The following is a 22,907-nucleotide window of genomic DNA, read 5'->3' as shown; positions in this document are numbered from 1 at the left end:
ATAAACTATTAATGGGATCTACTCATTCCAGATCTTTGGTAAATTATGAAATTGACAGGAGGAGAAAACAGATTTTCTCAGATTCCTAAAAATGGTGTCACTGTGCAAATAATTCTGGCAAGGTACTGAAAAGACAAGGCACTTGGCATTTTCACTTCTCTGCCTCTTTTATCTAGTCATCAGACAAGGAACGTTTATATGAAACTAGCAAAATGATTTAGGGAAAGGATTGAAGAGACTTTTCCTGATAGAAATTGGCCCAATGTAAATTTTAAATGTTGCAGATGTCAAGGAATACTGAGGACAAATATTTTGGTTTCTGTTTGGTTGGATGCTCTAAAGGTCTTTGTAGCTTCATATGCAGTCCGTGTGTTGTGCATCTAATGTGCAATATTCTGCAGTGTATACTGAGGAATTTTCATCACAAACAAGAGGAAGCTTAGAGTGAAGATTTTCAAACAAAAATTTCACTGAAAATAAGCCACTCAGTATGGATAGAGAGGAAGAATCTCCACATTCTGATAGCTTCATTAATAACCTCCTGAAATCCTAAGAAAAGACTGGCAACACAAGCTGGATTTTTTTTTAATCAGTCATATTAAACTAATGACCACCAGGTTGTTGTCAGAATGGAAACAACAAATTCACACATACGCACTTACAAAGGAAAATCCAGTCAATACCTGAAAAAAACAATTCCCGGTTAGGAAAGCAACTTGAGAAACACTGGTGTCTGAATTATGCCAAGGGTCTTGTGTTCTTCTGCCTCAAATATCCCCCAACACCCTCACTGGGGAAAAAAATCCCAGGAGACTGCTTTCCATTTTTCAACTCCAAGAAAGAAAACAAAATGAGATGGATGCAGTTGGAAGTCTGATGAGACAAGCAGAAGTCAGCCCGGCACAATGTGAAGAATTTGGTGGATGGAAACAAATGTGATCTGAGAGCTTGGCACTAATGAGATTGCACTGCTGCCTGCATAAACCAGTCCAAAAATTTCATTCATTCCTTTTTTTTTCCACTGGAAATCACACTGCAATAATCGTGGAGAGGAGAAGAAGTGGGGTTGGTATTAAAGCTCCTGTCTCCCCAGAAGAGGTTGGAGCCTTGAAAGAAGAAGTCTCTGCCTGGAGAAAGGGGTGGGCATAGCTGAGCATAAACATCCAGAAGACACAGGACAGGACACAAACCTTGCAGAAGACAGGGCCATAGCAATGTGCTTTGCCACAGCTGGAGGAGATCTGCTTTCCACAAGGGCAAGCTCAAGTGCGGTTTGGGAAGTGCAAGCATCCCACAACAAAAAAATAAAATAAAATAAAATAATAAAAAATCCATGAAATTCATGGTTCAGCAGCAAGTTTTTTTAAAATCTTCAGACCCTCAAATTTCTTGGCACTGGAGGTCATGCAATGTCATTCTGCTTTGGAGTCAATTTTTTTTCCTAATAAAAATGAAATGTGCATTCTGAGGAAGAATAAATGTGCTAGTGCAGATGCGCTGACAGCTTCAAAACCTGATGGACAGAGGAAGCAGGAGGCCCATCGTTATTTGTAACCTAGGCAGCGTTTGCACGCCAGAGAGGCAGACTATAAATATAAAATCATATCTGCTACAAACAGAAGACTTATATTGTACAACCTTTACCCATATACACAAGAACACAATTTACATATAATGCCTTACAGTAGTGTCATTGTCACAGAAAGGAGTTTTTTTTCTAAAAAAGGAGGGGGGGAAAAGCACAGCTCCCCCCCTCACCTACGTTCAGTGCACATACCAGGTTAGGCAGTCCAAGAATTACAGGTGGAGTTGTTTTTATTCACTTGTATTTTCTGAATTGTGCATGAACTAGACAGCCTTTTCAATGTATGGGCATCATCCCACACAGAGATGCTGCACAAGAGGAATGTGGCAGCATGCACATGAAGTAAATATGTCTTTTGTTAATGCCTGAAATGCTTCACTTCTTCAGACATGCAGAGTGAAGCTAAGGCCTGAGAGTGTCTTGTGTTCAGCAGCACTGCCTTCTCTTGGGCAGGACTCTTTGTAAGGCATCTTCATTGGGGAGTTTAAACAACTGCCGAAGAAGAAACGGGGAAACAAAAAAAAGAAACAGGCCAAACAGGAAGTGCATGAGTTTGTCTGTGCTTAGCAGGTTAACAAGAGGCTGCAAAGACTTAAGACTATCTAGGCTGAAACTTGGAAGGCATTCAGAAGTTCTGTTTATTCATTTCACTTCCATCCATGCTCAGGCCATCATCACAGCAGGACACTAATGGTTTCTGGAGTGGCACGTCCACACACGGAGTGGCAGGCAGGCACACACAAAAGTGAAGACAGAAGTCTGATGGGAGCTTTTTTACAGCAAAGATTGGGCTCCTGGTCAGTGTGTCCGAGGGCTTAGGTGATCGAATGCCACAGTGATTGAAACTGTGCCAGCACAATGAGAAGCAAAGGCAGAACCCTACTACCTATCGACGATAGTGATTGGGAGCATCTGCAAACATGTACTTTAGTCTGTAGGCTTCAGCAAGGAGGAGTCCAATCTCTTCATTGCCCCAGTGTATGGTGGGTAGATTCTGTAATAACATTAAAAGGCCCTGAAATGAGGAAAAGAGACAGCTCAGAGATGTGACCTTGACTTTAAATGGGCAAAAACTCTTTGATGTTCTTGTGGCATTACCTTTCTGTTTCATTATTTTATTTATTCAAATTTATTATTTTGGCCCAACTCAGGGAGACATGCCAAATCAAAACATCCATAAAAACAGATAGAACACAAAACCATGCTGACAGTCTGGACCAAAACCTATATTCTTGCAGTCTATTTAATTCAATATGAACTAGAGTCACTGGGGATCTGATTCAAGCAGTATTGATCCTGATAACCAGTTTGGGGGGAGGGGTGAAACACTATCTCAGGTTGGGGTCAAAGCCTAAAACACGAAATCTTTGCCTCCTGCTTTACTTATAGACAATGTAGCAGAGTCCGATATTACAGCTGTGAAAATTATGTTACTAAAGCCCTCAGAGAAAATGTCTGCATCTCTGGGTAAAGTGATTTCATACCCGTAGTCACAGACTAGGAAAAACTGCTGTACATACTTAAGCACTCTCTTCTCTTCCCTGAAATAAATACATTCTCAAGCAGGATAATTACACAGCATCCTTTTATGAATGTGGTTGCCTGCTGATGATTTACCTGGAAGTCTTCTTCATCCAAAATCTCTTTCCGCCACTTAATCAAGAATGCAGCACAGACGTATAAGTGGAAATGAGAGAATCCCTCAGGCTCAGACTGAAAAGAACACATTCCTTGGGGTTAGAACTACTGTTATCAGCATGCTTTATTTCTCACTGCTTTTCTACATTTTTAGAGTTGTGGATACATACACACACACACACACACAAACACATTTTAAATGTTTGTTAAGTATTTAGAATACACTTGCTTACGTCCCAAACACGGGACAAATCTTATTTCCTGTTTTAGCCTAGCCCAAGGCCATCTACAGGCAGTAGCCACAGCTACACAGGTAGTCCTTGACTTACAACAGTTCATTTAGTGATTGTTCGAAGTTACAGCATCACTGAAAAAAGTGACTTAAGACCATTTTTCACACTTAACAACCACTGCAGCATCCCCATGATCATGTGATCAAAATTCAGACACTTGGCAACTGACTCATATTTATGACCATTGCGGTGTCCCGAGGTCATGTGATCCTCTTTTGCAATCTTCTAACAAGCAAAGTCATTGGGGAAACCAGATTCACTTAATAACTGTGTTACTAAATTAACAGCTGCAGTAATTCATTTAACCCAGGGGGTCTTCAAACTTGGCCCTTTTATGACTTGTGGACTTCAACTCCCAGAATTCCTCAGCCAGAGGTCGTAAAATATGGCAAAATTCACCTAACAACTGTCTCACTTAGCAACATAAATTTTAAGTTCAATTGTGGTCATAAGTCAAGGACTACCTGTAAAGACCTGCCCTCTAGAGTCCTGGGGGAAGGCTGGCGTTCCAGAAGGACCTGAAAGGTTGGTTTTGCCATTCAGAAATACGGAGCCCACAAAATGGCTGCACTCTGTTTAAGACTCTGAATGCACTCTCTTGTGGGGTTTTGTTTGTTTGTTTGTAATACTTTGTTTTAATCATTTTTGATTAAACAATCATTTTGTTGTAATTGTTTTGATAGTTTTTTGCTCTTGCTAATTTAACCGTCTGAGCTGTCCAGAGTCACAAAAGTGAGATGGGTGGCTAAATAGGTAAGTGATCTGAGTATACTACTGTCTGCTTCCATGTAAGATTATTGCTGGGAAAAGGTGTCTGAGTAAAGTCACATGGCACCATTTTTATCAAGACAGGCTTCCAACAAAGAAGTCTAGGTACTCATACCTGATAAGTGTCCCAAAGGCGAATGGTGCAGCGAAGAGGAAGCTCCCTCATCAGGAGATTGTTCATCCAGCGAAAGGCAAACTGCAAGTACTCCACTTCATACTTCCTAAAGTGACTGTGTACCTGCTCTGAAACAGGACATTTTATTTGCAAATGGCAAATATTTGATATATTTGCTGTCATTAGCAGAAATCACATCTCCATGAAACAGGCTTTGACCTATCATGTCCAACAGGGCTGCCTACTCCTGTCTGGTTCCTGCATCTCAGATAGAATGCTCAGCTTGCCTCTGAGATTTGGAGAATGTGAAAAACTTCTGTTTTTCTGTCCTGTTTCTATCAAGAAACTAGCAAAGAGAAAACCATATTCCCACCAACATTGGAAGGGCAAGCTACTGTAGGTAAATAGGGAAAAACCCACTTGCACTGATGATGTTACCTAGTTGGGTAATAAAATGTTTACAAACATCCAAGCTCAGAGAGAACCAAGGACTCCACAGATCAACCCTGAGTTACATATATTCTATTGTACTATATCTGAATACGAGAAACTCCTGTTTTTTTGTCACCGGCACCCACCCTATGAAATAGCTTCCCGTTAGAATTTTGGAAAGTTCAAATGCTTGAGATCTTAAAGTCTTCATAAACAGCAATTGGCAATTATTTAAAACCTATCATCAATGTGGTCATTTTGGGGGACTGCCCATACAAAATGCCTTTTACTTACATTTTATAAATTTTAGCCCTTTTTCTGCTAATTTTTTTTTCTCTTCCATGCATATCAGTCTATGACTTCCCATTCACCCTTTTTTCCCCAAGAGTATTCTTTCTTCCCAAGAGTATTCTATTTCTAACATGCCTTAAGGACATCAATATCCCAGTCTGATTGTTACCTATGACAACTGAGAAAAAGAGCCTATGACTTTGGTCTCATTCAATTGTTGGTGTTCTACACCCTATGTTTTTCTCTCAAGTGAGAATCCATGAGTGTTACAATTTCAGTTGCAGGTGTCAAATTCAAATTCACCTACCATCAATGCGACTGACAAGTTCCTCCAGTGCTTTGACTTTTTTTTGAATCCCTGGTTGTGCAAATGTGTAGTTGTCCTGAAGCAAAAATATATTGTGTGTTTAAGAGGATTGAAAATGCTTTTCCAGGGTTTTCCAAAGATGTCAGAAATAAAATATGAAACTGTATATATACAACAGACCTTACCATAAATTTCTGATGTTTGGGACATATCTGATGGATACTCTCCTTATGGAATGTTCATATGCAATAAAAAATGGTGGCGAGAATTGGGTATTAACAATTTCTTGCCCTTTTTAACTGCCTGTAGCAATCAGTCAAGGCTATGGTCTTCCCAGTTGCAATGTATGGCAGTGAAAGCTGGACCATAAAAAAGGCTGAGCACCAAAGAATTGAGGCCTTTGAACTATGGTGCTGGGGAAGACTTCTGCGAGTCCCTTGGACTGCAAGGCGATCAAACCGGTCAGTCCTAGAGGAGATCAACCCTGACTGCTTTTTAGAAGGCCAGATCTTAAGCTAAAACTCAAATATTTTGGCCACCTAATGAGAAGGAAGGACTCACTGGAGAAGAGCCTAATGCTGGGAAAGATTGAGGGCAAGAGAAGAAGGGGACGACAGAGAATGAGGTGGCTGGATGGAGTCACTGAAGCAGTAGGCCTGAGCTTAAATGGACTCCAGAAGATGGTAGAGGACAGGAAAGCCTGGAGGAACATTGTCCATAGGGTTGCGATGGGTCGGACACGACTTTGCAGCTAACAACAAAGCAATCAGTTTATTTATTCAACACATCATGAACAAATATGAGAAACTGCTGATCTCATGAGGTTATAAGACATTCTGGAAACCCTGGTTCTCCGTGAATTATAGAAATTATGTATATGATATCTTCAAAATTAAGGATATATTACAAAAAAGATCCCCTACAAGACGTTCAAAAATTCTGTTTTTGAGGTGAGACGCCTTCAAATAATAACAAACTTTATATTAAATAATGTAAACTTAAATTGTTACTATGACTGGTGTGTTTCTGTCAAAAGCTGTAAAATTCCCTCAGTATCCAACTTGCAGTTACACAAAAATGTATGTGGATAAATAATTCCTATTTGCACATCAAACGTTTTATGGTCTATATGATAGTGTCTCTGATCAAACTGAGCTACATTGTATAGATTTGAATATAGCTTTTGCATAGCATGGTCAAAACCTGCATGTTAAACTAGGAACTCAATTAAGTTTCCTGAGAATTTCATATTAGTTTTACATTATGTCTCTAGCCCTTAGAGCTGTGAAGACATGCCCAACTGTACATTTGTAATAACCCAGGAATTTAAGCAGAGGAAAGCATTATTAAGATTTTCAGGGACTAGAAAGTGCTGTTTCAGTATCCATGTGATTCCTTCTCTTTCTCTAGAACTAACAAACTCAGAATAAATTATACAAATATAGAATGAATTATAAAACAAATGATTGAATAGTAATGAACTGCCATGATTCAAATTGAATATTTGGGAGACATAACATTTAAATAACTGAATATATCTTTTCAAATTCTTTTTTTAAGTACAGAGTGCACTTGCTTTTGTACATTGCATTCAGTGTAGAAGCCAAAGCAGGTAAAATTATGAAAGTCTAGACTCCACATTTTCCTCGGGTGACCATGAAGCAGCAAAAGTGGCTGGGAATAGCAGAGGTTGAATTATCCAAGGAACAGATGCCCTGGAGTCCTGAGAGTCAATACAGATAAATGTCCTACCTGGATCCCATCCAGCAGTTTGCTCATACACCAAAAGCTGTCAGCTTCGATGCTTTGCAGCACAGCTTCAGATAAGTTTGTTACATCAAAGTTCTCCACATCTTCTTCTAAAAAAAGGAAGTGTACCATTGTAGAATAATGTTTAGGGATATACAGTACATTATTGTATTGTATATAGTAGAGATACATTGTCTATCTCTATTATTTATTTTGTGTCTTTCTAAAAATAGAAGTGCATATATAAATCCTGTCAGGTCTTCTTTTTGTTGGCGGAGTTCTGTTTCCTTCTGTCGGCAGAGTTGTAACTTCTACAATGTGAAAGTCCATACAAACATGAAGGGAGAACGCATGGACAGTTAGATCACTCAACGGCTAATCACATACTGGATTTTGTTTATTTATAACTACATTTATGACCACTGTGATGGCAGGAGAATTTCAAATCTCAGAAGCTGGAGAAGACTATGAGTACTCTGAATTGCTATTGTTCAGAATTTGACACCATGCATGACTTAAATCCCATGACTACCAGCAGCCAAAAAGGTTCTGCAAAAAATGTATATGTATATGCACAAACAAGACATGCAAAATTTAAAAAAAGATAAGACTTTATCTGTTTTTAGTAAAGTTGTGTGTGTGTGTGTGTGTGTGTGTGTGTGTATGTATGTATGTAGGAGAAAATTACCAATGTAAGGCAAATATGATATAGTTGATAAGGTACCATTCCTGAAAAAAAAATATGTGTCCTGAATATATAGTAAGTTACAGGTATGCAATTATGCCAGTTTTTGGAAAATTATTTGCTAAAAGAACTTCTGATTTTCTTGTATGATCTTCTAGATCTACGTCATCTGATAATGAGGTCTGAATACAAACAAATTCCTTGCAGGAAGACGTTTATTAAGAGAGACAGAGTTTGTTGAAGGGAGAGGTAGAAAAGGTTGTGGTAGGATGGAACTGAGGAGATTCTTCAAGAGAAGTTTAAAAAATAAAAGGTCACGTATGATTCAGTGTGTTAACATGACAGAAGCAAGGACAGAGAGGCATGGGGAGGAATAATGAATAGTGCTGGAATAAACTACTTGTGTGTTTCTTTTTCTTTCATCTTGTGTTTTTTAATTTATTTGGTTCAGACTTTCATACCTGTCCTTTGCTTATCCTGACAGGAAGTAGTATGATGAGTAAATACAATGTCTATGCATGCAATATACAAATGAGTGCACAATCACTCTTTTTCAAATATATTATCTTCAGATAATATTAAGCTCAGGCAATTGTCATTACTGATGAGGGGAAATGGCAAGACAGGATTGGCATGTTTAAGAAGCATGCCTTAATTTCTCTTATGCCAAACTGCTACTCACAAAACCACTCAAGGCATAAAAATACATAGATCTCGCTATTCTTTGCTTCTCTTAATAGCAGATGCCTTGATCACATATATCTGAGTGTTTTACTAAGAGACACTTTGGTTGGTAGCACTGAAAAAGAGCTATAAAGCAATGCAGAAGTCAACCACCCATAATAGTAAGAACTCTCTATCCAGTACAAGAGATTGACAGCTCTGAATTAAGAAGAATACTTGTTTTTAAGAGGCAGGCGCCTTCATGAAGTGGCACCAGGATAGGACTAGCCAAAGTTGTTTTGGGCTCTAGTTCCTTCCTTGGAGATGGCTGTTCTTCAAATGCTATTAACCAGAAAGATCTTTACCACCCATCTCGAAACGAAAAACTTGGCAGCAAGACTATCATTGGTTCTTTCATAAAGTGAGATTCAATTTCCCCCCCCAATATTCTTAGTTACTTTCTAATCTTAAAATTGCTCCAAGTTAATATGGAAAGTATTTTTTTTTCTTTTTAAAATTAATTTCAGTAACTCTTACAGAGTTGGGCATGACACCAGCTTTGCGTAAAGGCAATAGAAACTATAGATTTCAGGAACGAGAGGTAAACAATACACGATATGAAGGATCAGCGATAGTCTCCCAGCATTTTTTCACTTAGAAATAATTATGCAGGGTCTTGAAATCAGCAAGATTTTGGATCACAAAAATTATTTGCAAATTTATTTGTGTGGGTTTTCCCCCCCTTTCTGAGCTGCTGCTTCTTCTAAACCAATCTCACAAACAGCTACACTCAGCCTTGTAAGAGAAAAAAGGCTGTGACAAACATTCATATTGGCTCAGTATTGCCCTCTCTGATATGCAGGTCATCTTTATAGTGTTTGAGAATAGCCTCAGTAGACAAACCTTTCTTTTTTATCTGATTTTTCCCCCATAATAACCTGGCTTGTGAAATGTAAATGTGGAGTTCTTAAGGTAAGCTCAGTAGCTAGAGCTTTTGGATTTGTTATCCAGGCAGCTGAGATATTGGACAAAATAAATCAACTCAAGCGTCAGCATTCACTTCTACCCTAGTCTCATAAATGTGGAACTCAATTCTGCTTGTTTCCTGGGGACTTCCACCATGAGCCAAAGATGTTAACTCCAAAACCAATCTTAGTAACCCACACAGATATAAAATTAAAATTATATTTAAATAGTCAAGAAGCACCTTCAGGCACATGCTTGGTATTGTAGGATGCATATCTTGAAGTGCTCTTTCATCGAATGATTCATTTTCTTATGTTCTGAAGTTCCAAACTTGCTATGTCATAACTTAACTACATAAATGCATGCAATATCTTTCATAATAGCAATAACAAAACATTTAGGCTTATACATTGCTTCATAGTCCTTTACAGCAATCTTTGGGTGGGATACAATGTCAGCATATCGCCCCCAACAATCTGGGTCCTCATTTTACCGACCTTGGAAGGATGGAAGGCTGAGTCAACCTTGAGCCCATCAGGATCAAACTCCAAACTGTGGGCAGAGTTAGCCTGCAATACTGCATTCTAACCACTGTGCCACCATGTCTCTAGAATTTCTAGAGCTAATATGTTGCTAATGCTACATATGTATCCCCCTAAGTTAAATCTGACTGATTGAATTACTTGATTTTGTTCACCAAAATACTTTTTAAACAAAAATTGGAATGGTGAATGAAACTGGACTTCATTTGATATGCCCTTCATTCCATTTAATTGAACCTAACACTCAGCTGGCTAAAAAATAACAACCTCTCTCTCTCTTTTTTTAGTGTCTCTCAAGACTAACCATCAAGTTTAGAAGAAAACATATTACTGAACAGCAAGAAGGCACCAACTCTGTGGCAGCCCAGTAGTGAACAGTGTATAAGTAGGATTAGTGTAATGGAAACGGCTGTAGCATATATTGTCATCAATGCTTAATGCTAAATTATGAAAAGACTTCACAGACTCAAGAAGCTTAACAGCTTTTACACAGTTTTTTTTAATCCATCAGAGGTCTGAAAATGACATCTAAGTAATTTGCATCTGCAGCAATTATGAACTGTTTCCCCTTTCACCAAACTTGTAAGGAGAACACCATTCAATGAGACCAGCCTAAGGCATCAGTAGAATCAAACGAAACAACCTCTTTAAACGAAACAACCTCTTTAAGGGAGAAACCACAGTTTTTACCCAGTTCTTCCAATGCCAGTTAATTCAGTTTCTAAAGGGAAAGGAAGGTTCTCACAGAATCAGAGGGATTTTCAGACACTCAAAAAAGCAAGGGCAATGGGCCTATGTTTGAGTCAAGTGACCAAGGCTAAAATCATACCTGCCCATCAATCTGATCAACTAGCTTTCTTTTAATAGTACCATTTCAACAAAGCTGTCTTTTGGGGAAACATTCAAATTACAACATTAAACACATTTAATGCTGTTTTTAATTAATTGCCAGAGGACTAGAACAATTTAAAATGTTGGCTCTTTGCTTTCAGTTCTATGAAATAAAATCTTACAAACTAAATATTATAACCTTAAGATTATATATAGTTCCTAGTGGAGGAGAAAATATAACAATACCTAAATTTTGAAATTCCTTAACTCTTAAAAGTAATAGAAGCTAACATGTTGTTATCAGATACTTCTCTGAAAGGCAACAATGGCATAATGGGGGTGGGAAGGATGGATGTGATTCTGAGATTTTCTCTATATTTTTTAAAAATAGGATTATTTTATACATATATAATTCTATTAGGAATGAGATTGATTACAAGTCAGAAACCTGTTGGAAAGCCTTTACCCTGGTACCAACCAAGCCTGCAGGATTAGTCAGGATATGAGTGAATCAATAAGAACATTCTTAATGCCCTCTTATTAGGCGTGAGAGTATTTGAGATTTATACTGCATTATCGTTTATATTGTGAGTTATTATTTCATTCTAAAACGCAAACTGCCTAATTTAAGAGCATACAATCATAGAATAAAATCGCACAGGCAACTCTGAATAATATTTATATTCTTGCAAACTTCAATTTTTAAAGATTTTCAAAAGAAGCAGAATATAGGATTTTATGTACTTTGATTCCAGATACTCTACAAGCAGATCTGGATCATCAGATTTGTTTTGCCACTTGATTGTAGTTTTTGGCTGAAAAGGCAACTGGAGGCTGGATCCAGACTGCTGAAAATTCTCTCCAGATCAAAGAGACATCTTCATATCCTGACTGTTTTGCAATAGTAATTTCTGCGGCCTCCATCTATCTTCCAGGATGTCCTCCATCTGACATCTAGCCTGTAATCCCAGTGTCACAAATAAATAGGGATCTCACAACCTATGCAGCTTTTTTTTAGTGATTTAGAGGTTAAAAGGCAAAAAGCAGAAGTTTATCAATACTGCAGCCTCCTGGCTATACAGTCTAAGGCAGCTTCTTAATTTTTTTCTCCAATGACCGCTTCCCACTTTTAAACATTAAGGGGGAATCCAAAAGTGCTTTTATTTATATGGGTTTCATTTATCAATATTTGCAGTTATTAAAAATTAAAATAGATGCATTCATTAACACTGTAACTTCTCATGATCGTTTGATAGGACTTTAATTAATTAATTTTTTCAACATGGATTGGCAAATAGTTTTGAATTCAAGGATCCCCTGAAAGGGTCTTGAGAGATTCCCAGATGTTCTAAGACCACACTTTAAGAAACGCTGGTCTAGAAGAATATGATTAGATGTTTCAGCCCTGTTGCCTCTTCTTGGGAGACAGACCAATCTCATCAGAGATAAAAATCAAAATTTATTGAAAAGGATAAAAAGACAAATACTAAGTATTTACACTGCACAATACTTTTTCAAAAAATAAAAGGATACGCTCCAGAGTTGTTCAGATACAATAAAAAATTGTTTATCAGAATTAGTGGTCCGAGATCACAGATAATTTGTCTTAATATTGATTCTGATATCTATACTTTCTTTCCTTCCTTGAATGCTGTTAATTTTTGTTTCACCTTTCCCCATATTTTTTTTAAATAGAATCCTTAGTTTTTCACTTAAATTCTTAGCAAATCTTAAAATATGAATAGTTGCCTAAGGCTAATATTCTGAAGAAGAAGAAAAAAACACATCTTTGCAATGGATGCTTATTTCATATGCAGGCTTGACAACATTCTTGTTACAATACTTAACCTGAATGCACCTAGTCTTTATAATATTTTTTAAAGAACTGTAATATTTTTAATAGTATTAAGACTTCCAGTGTTCTCAGTTTAAGACAGAGTTTTTCCTGCTTTTTCTCAGGTTTGAATAAAATTTACCCATTTTTAAATCTCATTTTCCTTCCCACCAAAGTTTCCCAACCTAGCTGCAAAAGAAATGGACAGAAAATGATTGTTTCTAAATTAACTCCTTTCTAGCCCAAATAGTCACCTCAGTTTCATCACTATCCTTGTTTAAGTGATTGCAACTGTATGCTTTGTTACTGTCATAACAGCAGCAACAAAAAAGTTTCTTGGCAATAGGCATGCATAACCTGTGGGGAATTGCAAACTATCTTATCTTACAAATAATTTGGCTATTCTGATGGTTAACTAAGCAATTATTAAGGGATTATAGAGAAGGGAATTGGCATCCTTGTTAAATCTTTTCCCCAACCCAATAATCCTTCCCATCTGGTAAATCAGTAGGGAGCATCATCTATAGATTCAGCCTCAGTAAGCCACTCTAAATTATCCATTACATTTAACAGATGTCAATTTCCTCTAGTCTCCTGATGGTATAAACCCAGGGCAGTTAGATGCTCAGTTGATTTGGTTGACTTAGTATGTGAAACAGAAAACTCTGTAACAATTACTTTTTATATCCAGATCACAGAAAAATGAAAGGGGAGGAAAAAGCACTTGATCCGAAAACGTGCTGCTATTTATATACAGGTCTTCCTATATTATGCTACACTATTATTTGTTTAATCATGATTTATTAAATAAATAACAAGTACACTGGTTTGCACAACGTGTTAAAAAGCAGCTTAATAACTCGCAATAGTTGGATTCATATAACTTGCCACATTGCTGATTGGACTGAAGTGTGAACTCAGCCACAAACTGCACCACATATAAATCAAACCAAAGTAATCTCCGTTACATCAGATGAAAGATTGCTGCATTTTTCAAATGCTAGCTGGTCTTATATTCACTACCTCTACCATTTCCAAAATGAAGGCAATGGCTTTATCCATAAATTTACACACAGTTGTTGCTTAGTGTGGACATTTCTAACTTGATTTATTGAACCATGATATGTACAAGCCCTTTTGTTACCCATTTTTCTATCTTGAGGTGCAATTAATGTTAAGAAGCCACAAAGTTTTTCATTTTACCCAAGCAAAAAACCCCGTTGTTTGCCTGAAAATAAGCAATGTTACATGATGATTGGAAATTTAAGATCTTGGCTTGATCCAAAATGAGTATCCATAGTTTCTGGTTCAGACAAAACAGGATGTTATGCACTGAAATTTTGGGCTTGGCTGCTATGTATCAGACACATAAGAAAAGGAACAAAGAGGACTGTTGACAAAAGATAAATGTGTGTTTCCACTTAGAAAGCCAAAAAAAATATATAATACTTCTTGAAAGAAGATGCTTGCTGCATTTAGACCAGACATGTCAAACTCGCGACTCACATGACGTTGCGCGATGTATCGGGACAGTTTTGCCATTGCCGGCAATGGGGTGGGCATGGTTTCCATGTGACGCATCTGGCCCGTGGGCTGGCAGTTTGACACCCCTGATTTACACAATCAAAATCTGTGAAAGGATCCATCGAAAAAAACATATTCAAACCCAGAATCACATTTTTAAAAAAACTCCTCAAACATTAGCTTTATATTAGCTTTGTGCACATTCCTGTACAAATGTGTTTCTTCCTTAATGATTTAGGCACAATGATAACTATAATTACAGTTATCATCAAAATATGGTTTGATATGTGGGGATCTCTTTGCAAATCAGTTTCCAAGTGAAGCATGTTTGGACTTCTTCTGCTAGATTAAAACTGTGAGACCATGTGTGTGTGAACTTAAAGGCAGAGAAGATTATCCAGAACAGATGTCACTTTTAAAAATATATATTTTTAAATATACAGTTTTAAGAATGAATGCTAGAATGTGTTTGCTTTCCAATTCCCTCCCATTTCTTTTTCTGTCTTATCAAATCCTTTGTATTATATATATTTATTGTAAATGCTTTCTGTTTTAATATCCATATACTGTATATTTGAAGAATTTAGGTATTTTAAACATGACGGTTAGATGACAAACATGGTTTGGGAAAATATATGAATACTGGCATAATGGTTGTGTATGAAAGACAGACAAATGCAACAATATAGTTCACTCCCAATCAGCTACTTCTCCTTCTCCCCAAAGAGAAGCTATGACTACAAAAGCATAAGCAACCCTGAAAACTTGAGGTAGGGGTTCTGGCAAAAGAAGAGAGCTTTGGAAAATCCTCTTGCGTATATTGCTCAACAGAAACATCTGTTCTGCAAGAGCCCTAGACAGAACCCGCATAAAAAACCTGGATATCTAACATATGGCTCTGACAAGAACTGAAAGGCAGCCAACAGTTTTGCAAGCAGCCACTTGAAGCTGGCATGAAGAAGAGTCTACTGTGGCTATGATTGACACCAGAGCTCAAGGCACCACAGAGCTAGGTTAGGAGATTAGTACGCACAACACTGGCTCGCTATGCGTGTGGCTGCTGGGAACAGCAAAGATCTCTAGACGGCATTCAACCAAGAAGCTTGGAGATTGCTAACCAGCAAATGGAGTTAATTTACAGCAGGACTAGAGGCCAGCTCATCTTTCCGCCTGCAGACACTGTCTAAAATATGTAGGATCCTGTCAAAAAAAGAGATGTACTTTTTCCCACCTTACTGGGAAACCATCCATTCAGACAATGACAGCATGAAAAAAAAGCTGCTGCTTTGAAGGAATGGGTTTTTGGGAGCTTCCTTATCTTTTACTTCAGCACAGAAGTGATGAAATAAAACCGAAAGAATCATATTGAAACTGAGACAATCACAGAGGAAGACAAATTACCTTCTAAGTAGGAATATTTACTATCCCAGCAGCAGAGAGGGTCGTCTGGACAATGTGATTCCTACAAGCTGCCCGCAGTGAAGATACCAAGGTCCCCTACCTTTACTATTTGTTTAAAATTTAGACCTGGACGCTGAATGCACTGAAAAATGAAATGCTGGCTCTTATCCCATTAGCTTTACTTCTAAATGTGGGCTCAAAGCATCCACCTTGTGTCCCAAGCTGATCACCCATGAAATTGTTTAAAGAGGAGTGGGTTCTCCGTAGCCATTGTAATCCATCATCTTAGGTGATGAAGGGATGTAACAACGGGTCAGGGGAAACTAACCGGGGATCTACGCTGAAATGAAGAAGATAGAAGAAATGTGTATTTGATGCACTCATCCCATGTGTGTATGAAGTAGGGAGATGGGAGATTTATGTATGAGAAAAATGTGGCTCAGTTGAAATAACCTATTTAACTGGGTCAATGTCAAAGCAATATGTTTTATGAACTTGCTAATACAGTCCAAGTCCCATCCAGTAACTCCTCCTGGAAAAGATTGTAGATTATAGAGGAGTTTGAAAAAAAACTCCTAACCACACTAAATGTGAGATTGACTGTTTGTCCAAGCAACAAGGAAACAGCTATTGACCATAATGATATTGCATTCTCCTGGCAAAAAGGGTCGTGGAATACCAGCCAGGACTGAAGAAAATGAAAACAGCTACTCCCCCAAAGAGCAGACTTTAAGCTGGGGTGGGTGACTCTGCTGTCAGATTAAAAAAAATTAAGAATGGCTTGATTAGCAGTTGACTGTGTTCAGAGTATTGTCTGGACATCATATACAGATCGGGGTTGAAGGAATGAACAAATAATAATTTGTGTGGGTATGTGTATGCACATGCGAACAGATGTTTGTGATTTCAAAGGAATCTTTTTTTAAAAATGAAACTCAAGATTCCAGCTGGCCTCACAGATTATAATGTGACTTGATTTTTAACAGGTCAAGTTTTTCTACTGTAAAATGGGATGCCTTAAGACTGGTTGTTGCTCACTAAGACAGCAATTCTGTGAAATAACACCATTCTCCCCTTCTCATGATTTAGTATGGCACCTATGACACCAGCATAAAACCCCAAATACGGCCATTAGTTCTAAAAGGAGAACTCTCCACAGGGTTGTAGAGAGATCCTGGCGCTTGACCTTGCAACCATAAGTCAGTTTAATCTTCTGAAAGGAACAAAGGCAGAAATATTGAATAACAGGCGATTTCCAAGTCTTCATGTTCCACAGCAACTGAATCAATGTATGATTTAGAAACTATATTTACTGTCTCCCGTCTCTTCATTCAGTAAAACAGTACAATGAATGGAGAGGAACTGGAATCAGGTTACTCTAGTCCACCGTGAAGCTCTATTGCAGACATGTCAAACACAAGGCCCGGGGGCCGGATCTGGCCCGCGAAGTGGTTTCATGCGGCCTGCGAAGCCATCCTGGAAACAGTGAGGGAACGGCCCCCACTGCCTTGGCCCTGGCCCAGAGACCCTCCTTCTGCCAGAGACCCTCAGATCTGTCCCACTCCTGCCCAGGCCCCCATAGGCACCCGTGATGCGAACGATGTAGAGCTGGCCATGCCTAGGCCATAGCACTCTAGCCACGCCTGCCCAGTAGGTCACGCCCACCCAGGCCACACCCACCCGGCCCCTTGAGGGCAACTGCAATGCTGACGCGGCCCTCAATGAAATTGAGTTTGACACCCCTGCTCTATTGCAAGGTTGATACATATTCTTGGAGGCACTACTACATAAATACTTGCAAAATATTTTCAAGAAGTTGTGAAATATTAAGAGTGTTTTAGGGGGCATGGTGGCCTAGCAATTAAGATGCTGAGCTTGTTGACTAAAGGTCAACAGTTTGAGACCCAAGTATGGGGTGAGCTCCCATTCTTGCCCCAGCTCCTGCCAACCTAGCAGTTTGAAAGACCTAGAGTTGTTCATGACTGGACAGGAGAAACATTTACCTTTTTTTAAAAAAAAAAACTAAGTTTTTATGGAATGATCAGACTCTTTGATTTTCCTTATCAAAATTATGACATTTAATTCTCTTCATTTTCAAGTATCTTGTGTATGTATTTTGACCTTATTGCTTCCTGTAATGGAAGGATTTAAAAACAAAAACATTATGAACACAGTTGTAAAGCTATTATCTTACCCTTTTAATCTCCTGGAAGTCCTAACTTTGTTTTTAGTTACAATTCAGTTGGTATCCTGGACAGCAGGTACAGCAACAGGCAAACAGTGCCTGCAGGCCTCTGTTCTCTCTTATCTCATGAAAGTGGGCATCAGTGAGCAGATTCTCAATGAATTACTGAAAATATACAGCAAATAAAATAAGATGCTTTGAATTTTATTTTTATTCACAACTAAAGGGACTCCAGAAGATGGTAGAGGACAGGAAGGCCTGGAGGAACGTTGTCCAGAGGGTCGCGATGGGTTGGACATGACTTCGCAGCTAACAACAACACAACTAAAGAGTTGTATGAAGATTTGGCTAACTTGTGGATAATTTGGAATAAGTTGGAATATCCTCAATTAATAAGTCATTGTGGTTGGATTTTCAAAAATATTATTCATCCAAGTATAATATAGGCTGGGTTTCCAATTTTTTATGTTGGAAGTACAATATATACTAACTATCCTTTTGACATCCCAGGCACTCTGCTGCCCACCTGGATCCCAATCTGAGTCTCTCAGTCTAGGGCTGGTGCTTGAAGTTCCTCCACTTGATGGTGTTCAGGAGAGTTCAATCTTATGGCCTGGAAGCTGGGTCAGGGAAAGCCACAGGGTATATATACCATGGGTTTGGTCCAATAATCTCAAAAGACATTAGTGGACATATGTCAGATTTTCTTTTTCCTTCAGGGCAGTTTTGTTGTGATCTGAATACAGTGAGCATTGTATCTAGCCGGCTCTTGTGGTTAGATCACCTTCTAGTTCAGACATGTCAAACACAAGGCCCGGGGGCCGGATCCGGCCTGCGAAGTGGTTTCACGTGGCCCGCGAAGCCATCCTGGAAACAGTGAGGGAACAGCCCCCACTGCCTTGGCCCTGGCCCAGAGACCCTCCTTCTGCCAGAGAACCTCAGATCTGTCCCACTCCTGCCCAGGCCCCCATAGGCACCCTTGATGCGAACGATGTAGAGCTGGCCACGCCCACCCAGTAGGCCGTACGCACTCTAGCCACACCCACCCAGTAGGCCACGCCCACCCTGGCCATACCCACCTGACCCCTTGAGGGCAACCGCAATGCTGATGCGGCCCTCAATGAAATTGAGTTTGACACCCCTGTTCTAGTTCAATTAAAATTGATGTTCAAAAGGGAGCCTAACTAGCATGAGGGCAAACAAAAAAAGGGGGGGAAACCTTTACTTTTTTACTTTCCCAACTTTATTTCTCTGATGGAATGTCAGCCAGCAGCATACGAATGTAGTCGTTATTGTTAATAGCATTACTTTTTTTCCCCTCTGGATTTTTTTGTTTACTGCGGTTATATCTGCTTAGCTAGTTGTTATTTGGTTACTGTTTTCTTTTATATATATTACACCTTCGCTTTTTAACTTTTTAAAAGGCATAATGTGGTTGTTTTGGTTTTGGCTTAATACAACACAGCTGCTATAGATATATATCATCCAGCCAACAAATCACATGAAGTTTCACATGAAGGTAATATGGTAACTATCAACTAGATTGTTCCAGCAAATTATTAATGCAACTTAAAAGGATCTTTACTGAATGATATCAAATTCTGTCTTGTTTTTGCCTTGAAAAGTTTGGTTGAAGTTGAATAAAGTTGGTTATTGAATGTATTAGGAATGGTAACACATGTGGGAGAATAAATGGAATGCTTACCAAATGCTTATTTTGTCAACCATAAAATCTCTCCACATGAGCATTCAACAATTCTGCTGCTTCTATAAGCACCTTTGGGACACTAAAATTTTACTATAGTTGCAGCTGTTATAACCCCCATCGGCCATTCTGCCAAATAGCACTGACTGAAACAAGCAATGCTCAGCAGCAGCACCCCATATATGGATCTGTTACTGGCACAGATCCCGAAATGCTCACGGGCTCTGCAACTTCATGAAGACAGCTGCCTTTGTGCAGCAAGCCAACAGTGAACAATTTGAAGAAAAAAAAAAGGCAACAACATGCAAGAAGAGGTGAAAGAGTTTGGTCCTGTTCAATCTGACTGGTGATTCAGCAAAAGCAATTTTGGCCCGAAGAGAGTAGCCATGCTCACTTATTAGTTTTCAAAACAAAGAGAGAAATGATTATGGTATGGTATGTATGGTAATGTTCAGGGCCAATGGATGATTTCAGAAATAACTTCCTTTGTAAACTCCTTGGCTGTTGTCTGTAATTTAATTTACTGAATGACCATGAACAAATATAGACCTCTCTCAAAACCCAAACAAATGATCTGGACATATATATCAAAGAGCTAGTCTTTGGTAGACTCCTCAAATTGATCTAAAAATGAGGGTGTCAGCAATCTTATCTCTACTAAAGGAGGATTAATGAGCAGCAGTGACCTCATGTGCCAAGGGTATTCATCACTACACTAAGGATAAGGCAAGAATTCAGCAAATACAATGTTAAAAAGTACAGGTGTCAGGACCAGTTTATTTTTATTGGAGATAACCAATTAAGAATGCTTATCTCCAGATAAAGCAGTGATTTTCCTATACAAATGTCATGAGAATGTTTGCTGGTTTGCTGATTCAGCCACTGAAGTATAAGCTAGATAAGGGGCAGATATACCAGAAACAGCTCAAAGCACAGTTGATGGGCATCTACTTAAGGAAATTTACCGAAGAAAGGAATAGCGGAAAGGTTGCTGTGAGTTCCAGATTCTGAAGCTTCACATCACAGGAGAAGCTACATTATTATATGCAAGGAATAGTTAAATGATCTGCCCAGGAAAGTGGCCAGGGAATCCCCTTTTTAATAAAGCACTATTCTTGGGCTACCCTCCTCATAGTGAGGCTTACTTAGTGCCTACTTTCACCATCAGTCAGAAGTGTTTTATAATAATATGCCAGTTAATCATTCTATTTTTTCCCATGGAGGGCCATTGATAAATTGATTGGGAAAGAAGTTGGCAGTAATTGATATAGATAAATTTATTGTTTAATCATTACAAGCCACACAGAATATTTTGAATGCTTCTTAAACTGAATTAATAATTTCATGAAATGAAATTCAAATGGAGCATTATCTTACCAGTTCTACTGATAAGACTTTTAAGAACAGTAACTGACATAAAGTCTTCCTTAGGCCCATACTTTTTCCACCCTGCACTGTGAATGTTTCCATCTTATCTTCAATTAAAACATGACAACAGCTGTTTGTGAAGTATTATTTTAAGCAGACTGTGTTTTTCTATTGTTGTGACTTACATGACGTTTAGAGCGCATTTTATGGCCAATTCATGCAAAAAACCACATAATCCCAAAGGGTTCACATACTTTTTCTTGCAACTGTACATGTTTTATTCCATTCTCCAAGAAATTGCAAAAAATGGATTACTAATCTTTGATGCATAGTAAAAAAATAATTTATTAAGATTATCACTAGAGACTCATTGCCAATAAAGCGAATAGTATTTGAATTATCTGTATAAATAAGCTTGATCAACAGTGGGAGGATTTGGAGAACTTGATTTTATTGTTTCATTATTTTTTAACTAAATAAATCTTATAGATCATGTAAATGTTTGCAATAGTACCAGTTTGGCACTGACATCTTCTTTTTACCCTTCTCTCTCTAGCCTACAACTTTGGTATTCCTAGTAGATTTCTCAGGTACTAGATACCCCTGATCCTGCTTTGATTCTGAGCTAACACAAAATTCCTTTAAAGCAGCTTTTAAACTAGTACTTCTCTGACTACATAACTTGACCTATATAAAGATTATGATTAGTTCTTCACTTTCTGGTGCTTTTTCTGATGCTTTTTGTTCTAAGTCAAAAACATATTGCTATTATTATGTGCTATGCAGTTTCTCTGAAAACCTCTTTCCTTTCCTAAATGTTTTTCCTAAATTCTATTCTCAAAGGCATTTTTTTCTGCAGGTCAATATTATTAAAACTGATAAGACATGTTCAGTATTAACTGCTGATGAGTATTTTTGTTTCCACTGTATGGGGTAAAAGAGGTGGACTTTAATTAGAAGCACTGCTTTAACATAAAAGAAAAAAAGAATCTGTTCCTTGACTAGATCTTAATTCATTAACCATGTCAGATTATTCTAAAAAGGTGAAATTATCTTGTGTATCTTACAAGATACAAAATTGTAATAAGGGGTAGTGCCATTCTACATCTTTCTAAACAATTCAGAAGAGCCATCCTAGTATGTGATAAAATATGACATTTGCATAATGCATCTTGATTGCAAAATGCTGCTATCTTTGGCAGACAATGTAAGCATGACACTACCATAGTCATTACTCTTTGTGAAGTTTTTCTCACTAATGGCTTGTTTTACCCTACCGACAATCACAGCTAGCCAATACCCTGCCCCGCCCCACAAAAAAACCCACAACTTTTTCTGTCAGATTTAAGACATGACTGACAAAACCTAATCCAGGAGATAGATGATAACAAATCAACTTGTAGTTCTACCTTTATATATTATAATGGCAAAGCATTTCAGGGATGATAAAGCTGATCCAGTGATGACAATCTAAGTATTCAACAGCAAGAGCTAATCATATACTTCAGCCATCAAGCATTGCTTACCAACATATTCAGAGAGGAACACAACAAAGAATGGAGTGACCAGGTCATTAATCCCTTGCACGTAGCCGCTGGCAGGGTGTCGGATGGCCCAGATAAACAGGATTCGTTCAAAGATCTAGAGAGGAAGAAGGAAAGCCAGGTGCTTGAGTTAGCCATGCCCAAGGAAAGAGAAAGAAGGAGAAAGCCTGAACAAGTGCAGGGGAGGAAAAGGGTGTTGTAAGAGTTAAAAATGCATAGTGACTAAAGAAATAGCTAGGCTTGAGGATCTTAGCAGCAAGAGAAGTCTCAGCACTCAGTGTACCTGGCTCCTAGGATGCCACGTGCAGAAGCCAGCAGAAATTCAGAATTATCATCCTCATGGATGAATATTCTGCTCTGAAAAGAATTTATCTATCCTTTTCCATTGTCTACATGATTAAGCACCTAGAGGATTACAAAATGAAAGACAAAGGAGATGCTGTTTGGGGATTACCTGGCTTCACTTCCTCCAAGGAAACAT

At 38.3% G+C, this 22,907-nt stretch overlaps 1 protein-coding gene across 1 annotated transcript in view; it reads right to left on the bottom strand.

Annotated features, from left to right (window-relative positions):
- Positions 1 to 1,148: 1,148 nt before the first annotated feature.
- The window catches only part of TBC1D22B (TBC1 domain family member 22B), a 40,452-nt gene continuing 18,693 nt past the window's right edge, over positions 1,149 to 22,907 (bottom strand). The window contains exons 8-13 of the mRNA XM_083360651.1: positions 22,409 to 22,523; positions 7,182 to 7,288; positions 5,430 to 5,505; positions 4,400 to 4,527; positions 3,203 to 3,298; positions 1,149 to 2,600 (exon numbers count right to left, since the gene is read on the bottom strand). Of these exons, the coding sequence (XP_083216777.1) occupies positions 2,472 to 2,600; positions 3,203 to 3,298; positions 4,400 to 4,527; positions 5,430 to 5,505; positions 7,182 to 7,288; positions 22,409 to 22,523 (651 nt within the window). The 3' untranslated portion in view covers positions 1,149 to 2,471. The remainder of the gene's footprint in view (positions 2,601 to 3,202; positions 3,299 to 4,399; positions 4,528 to 5,429; positions 5,506 to 7,181; positions 7,289 to 22,408; positions 22,524 to 22,907) is intronic.

The sequence above is a fragment of the Vipera ursinii genome (assembly GCF_947247035.1).
Source record: "Vipera ursinii genome assembly, chromosome: 3".
Taxonomy (NCBI): domain Eukaryota; kingdom Metazoa; phylum Chordata; class Lepidosauria; order Squamata; family Viperidae; genus Vipera; species Vipera ursinii.
The sequence above is the reverse complement of the archived record's forward strand: the minus strand, read 5'-3'. Positions and strand labels throughout refer to the sequence as shown.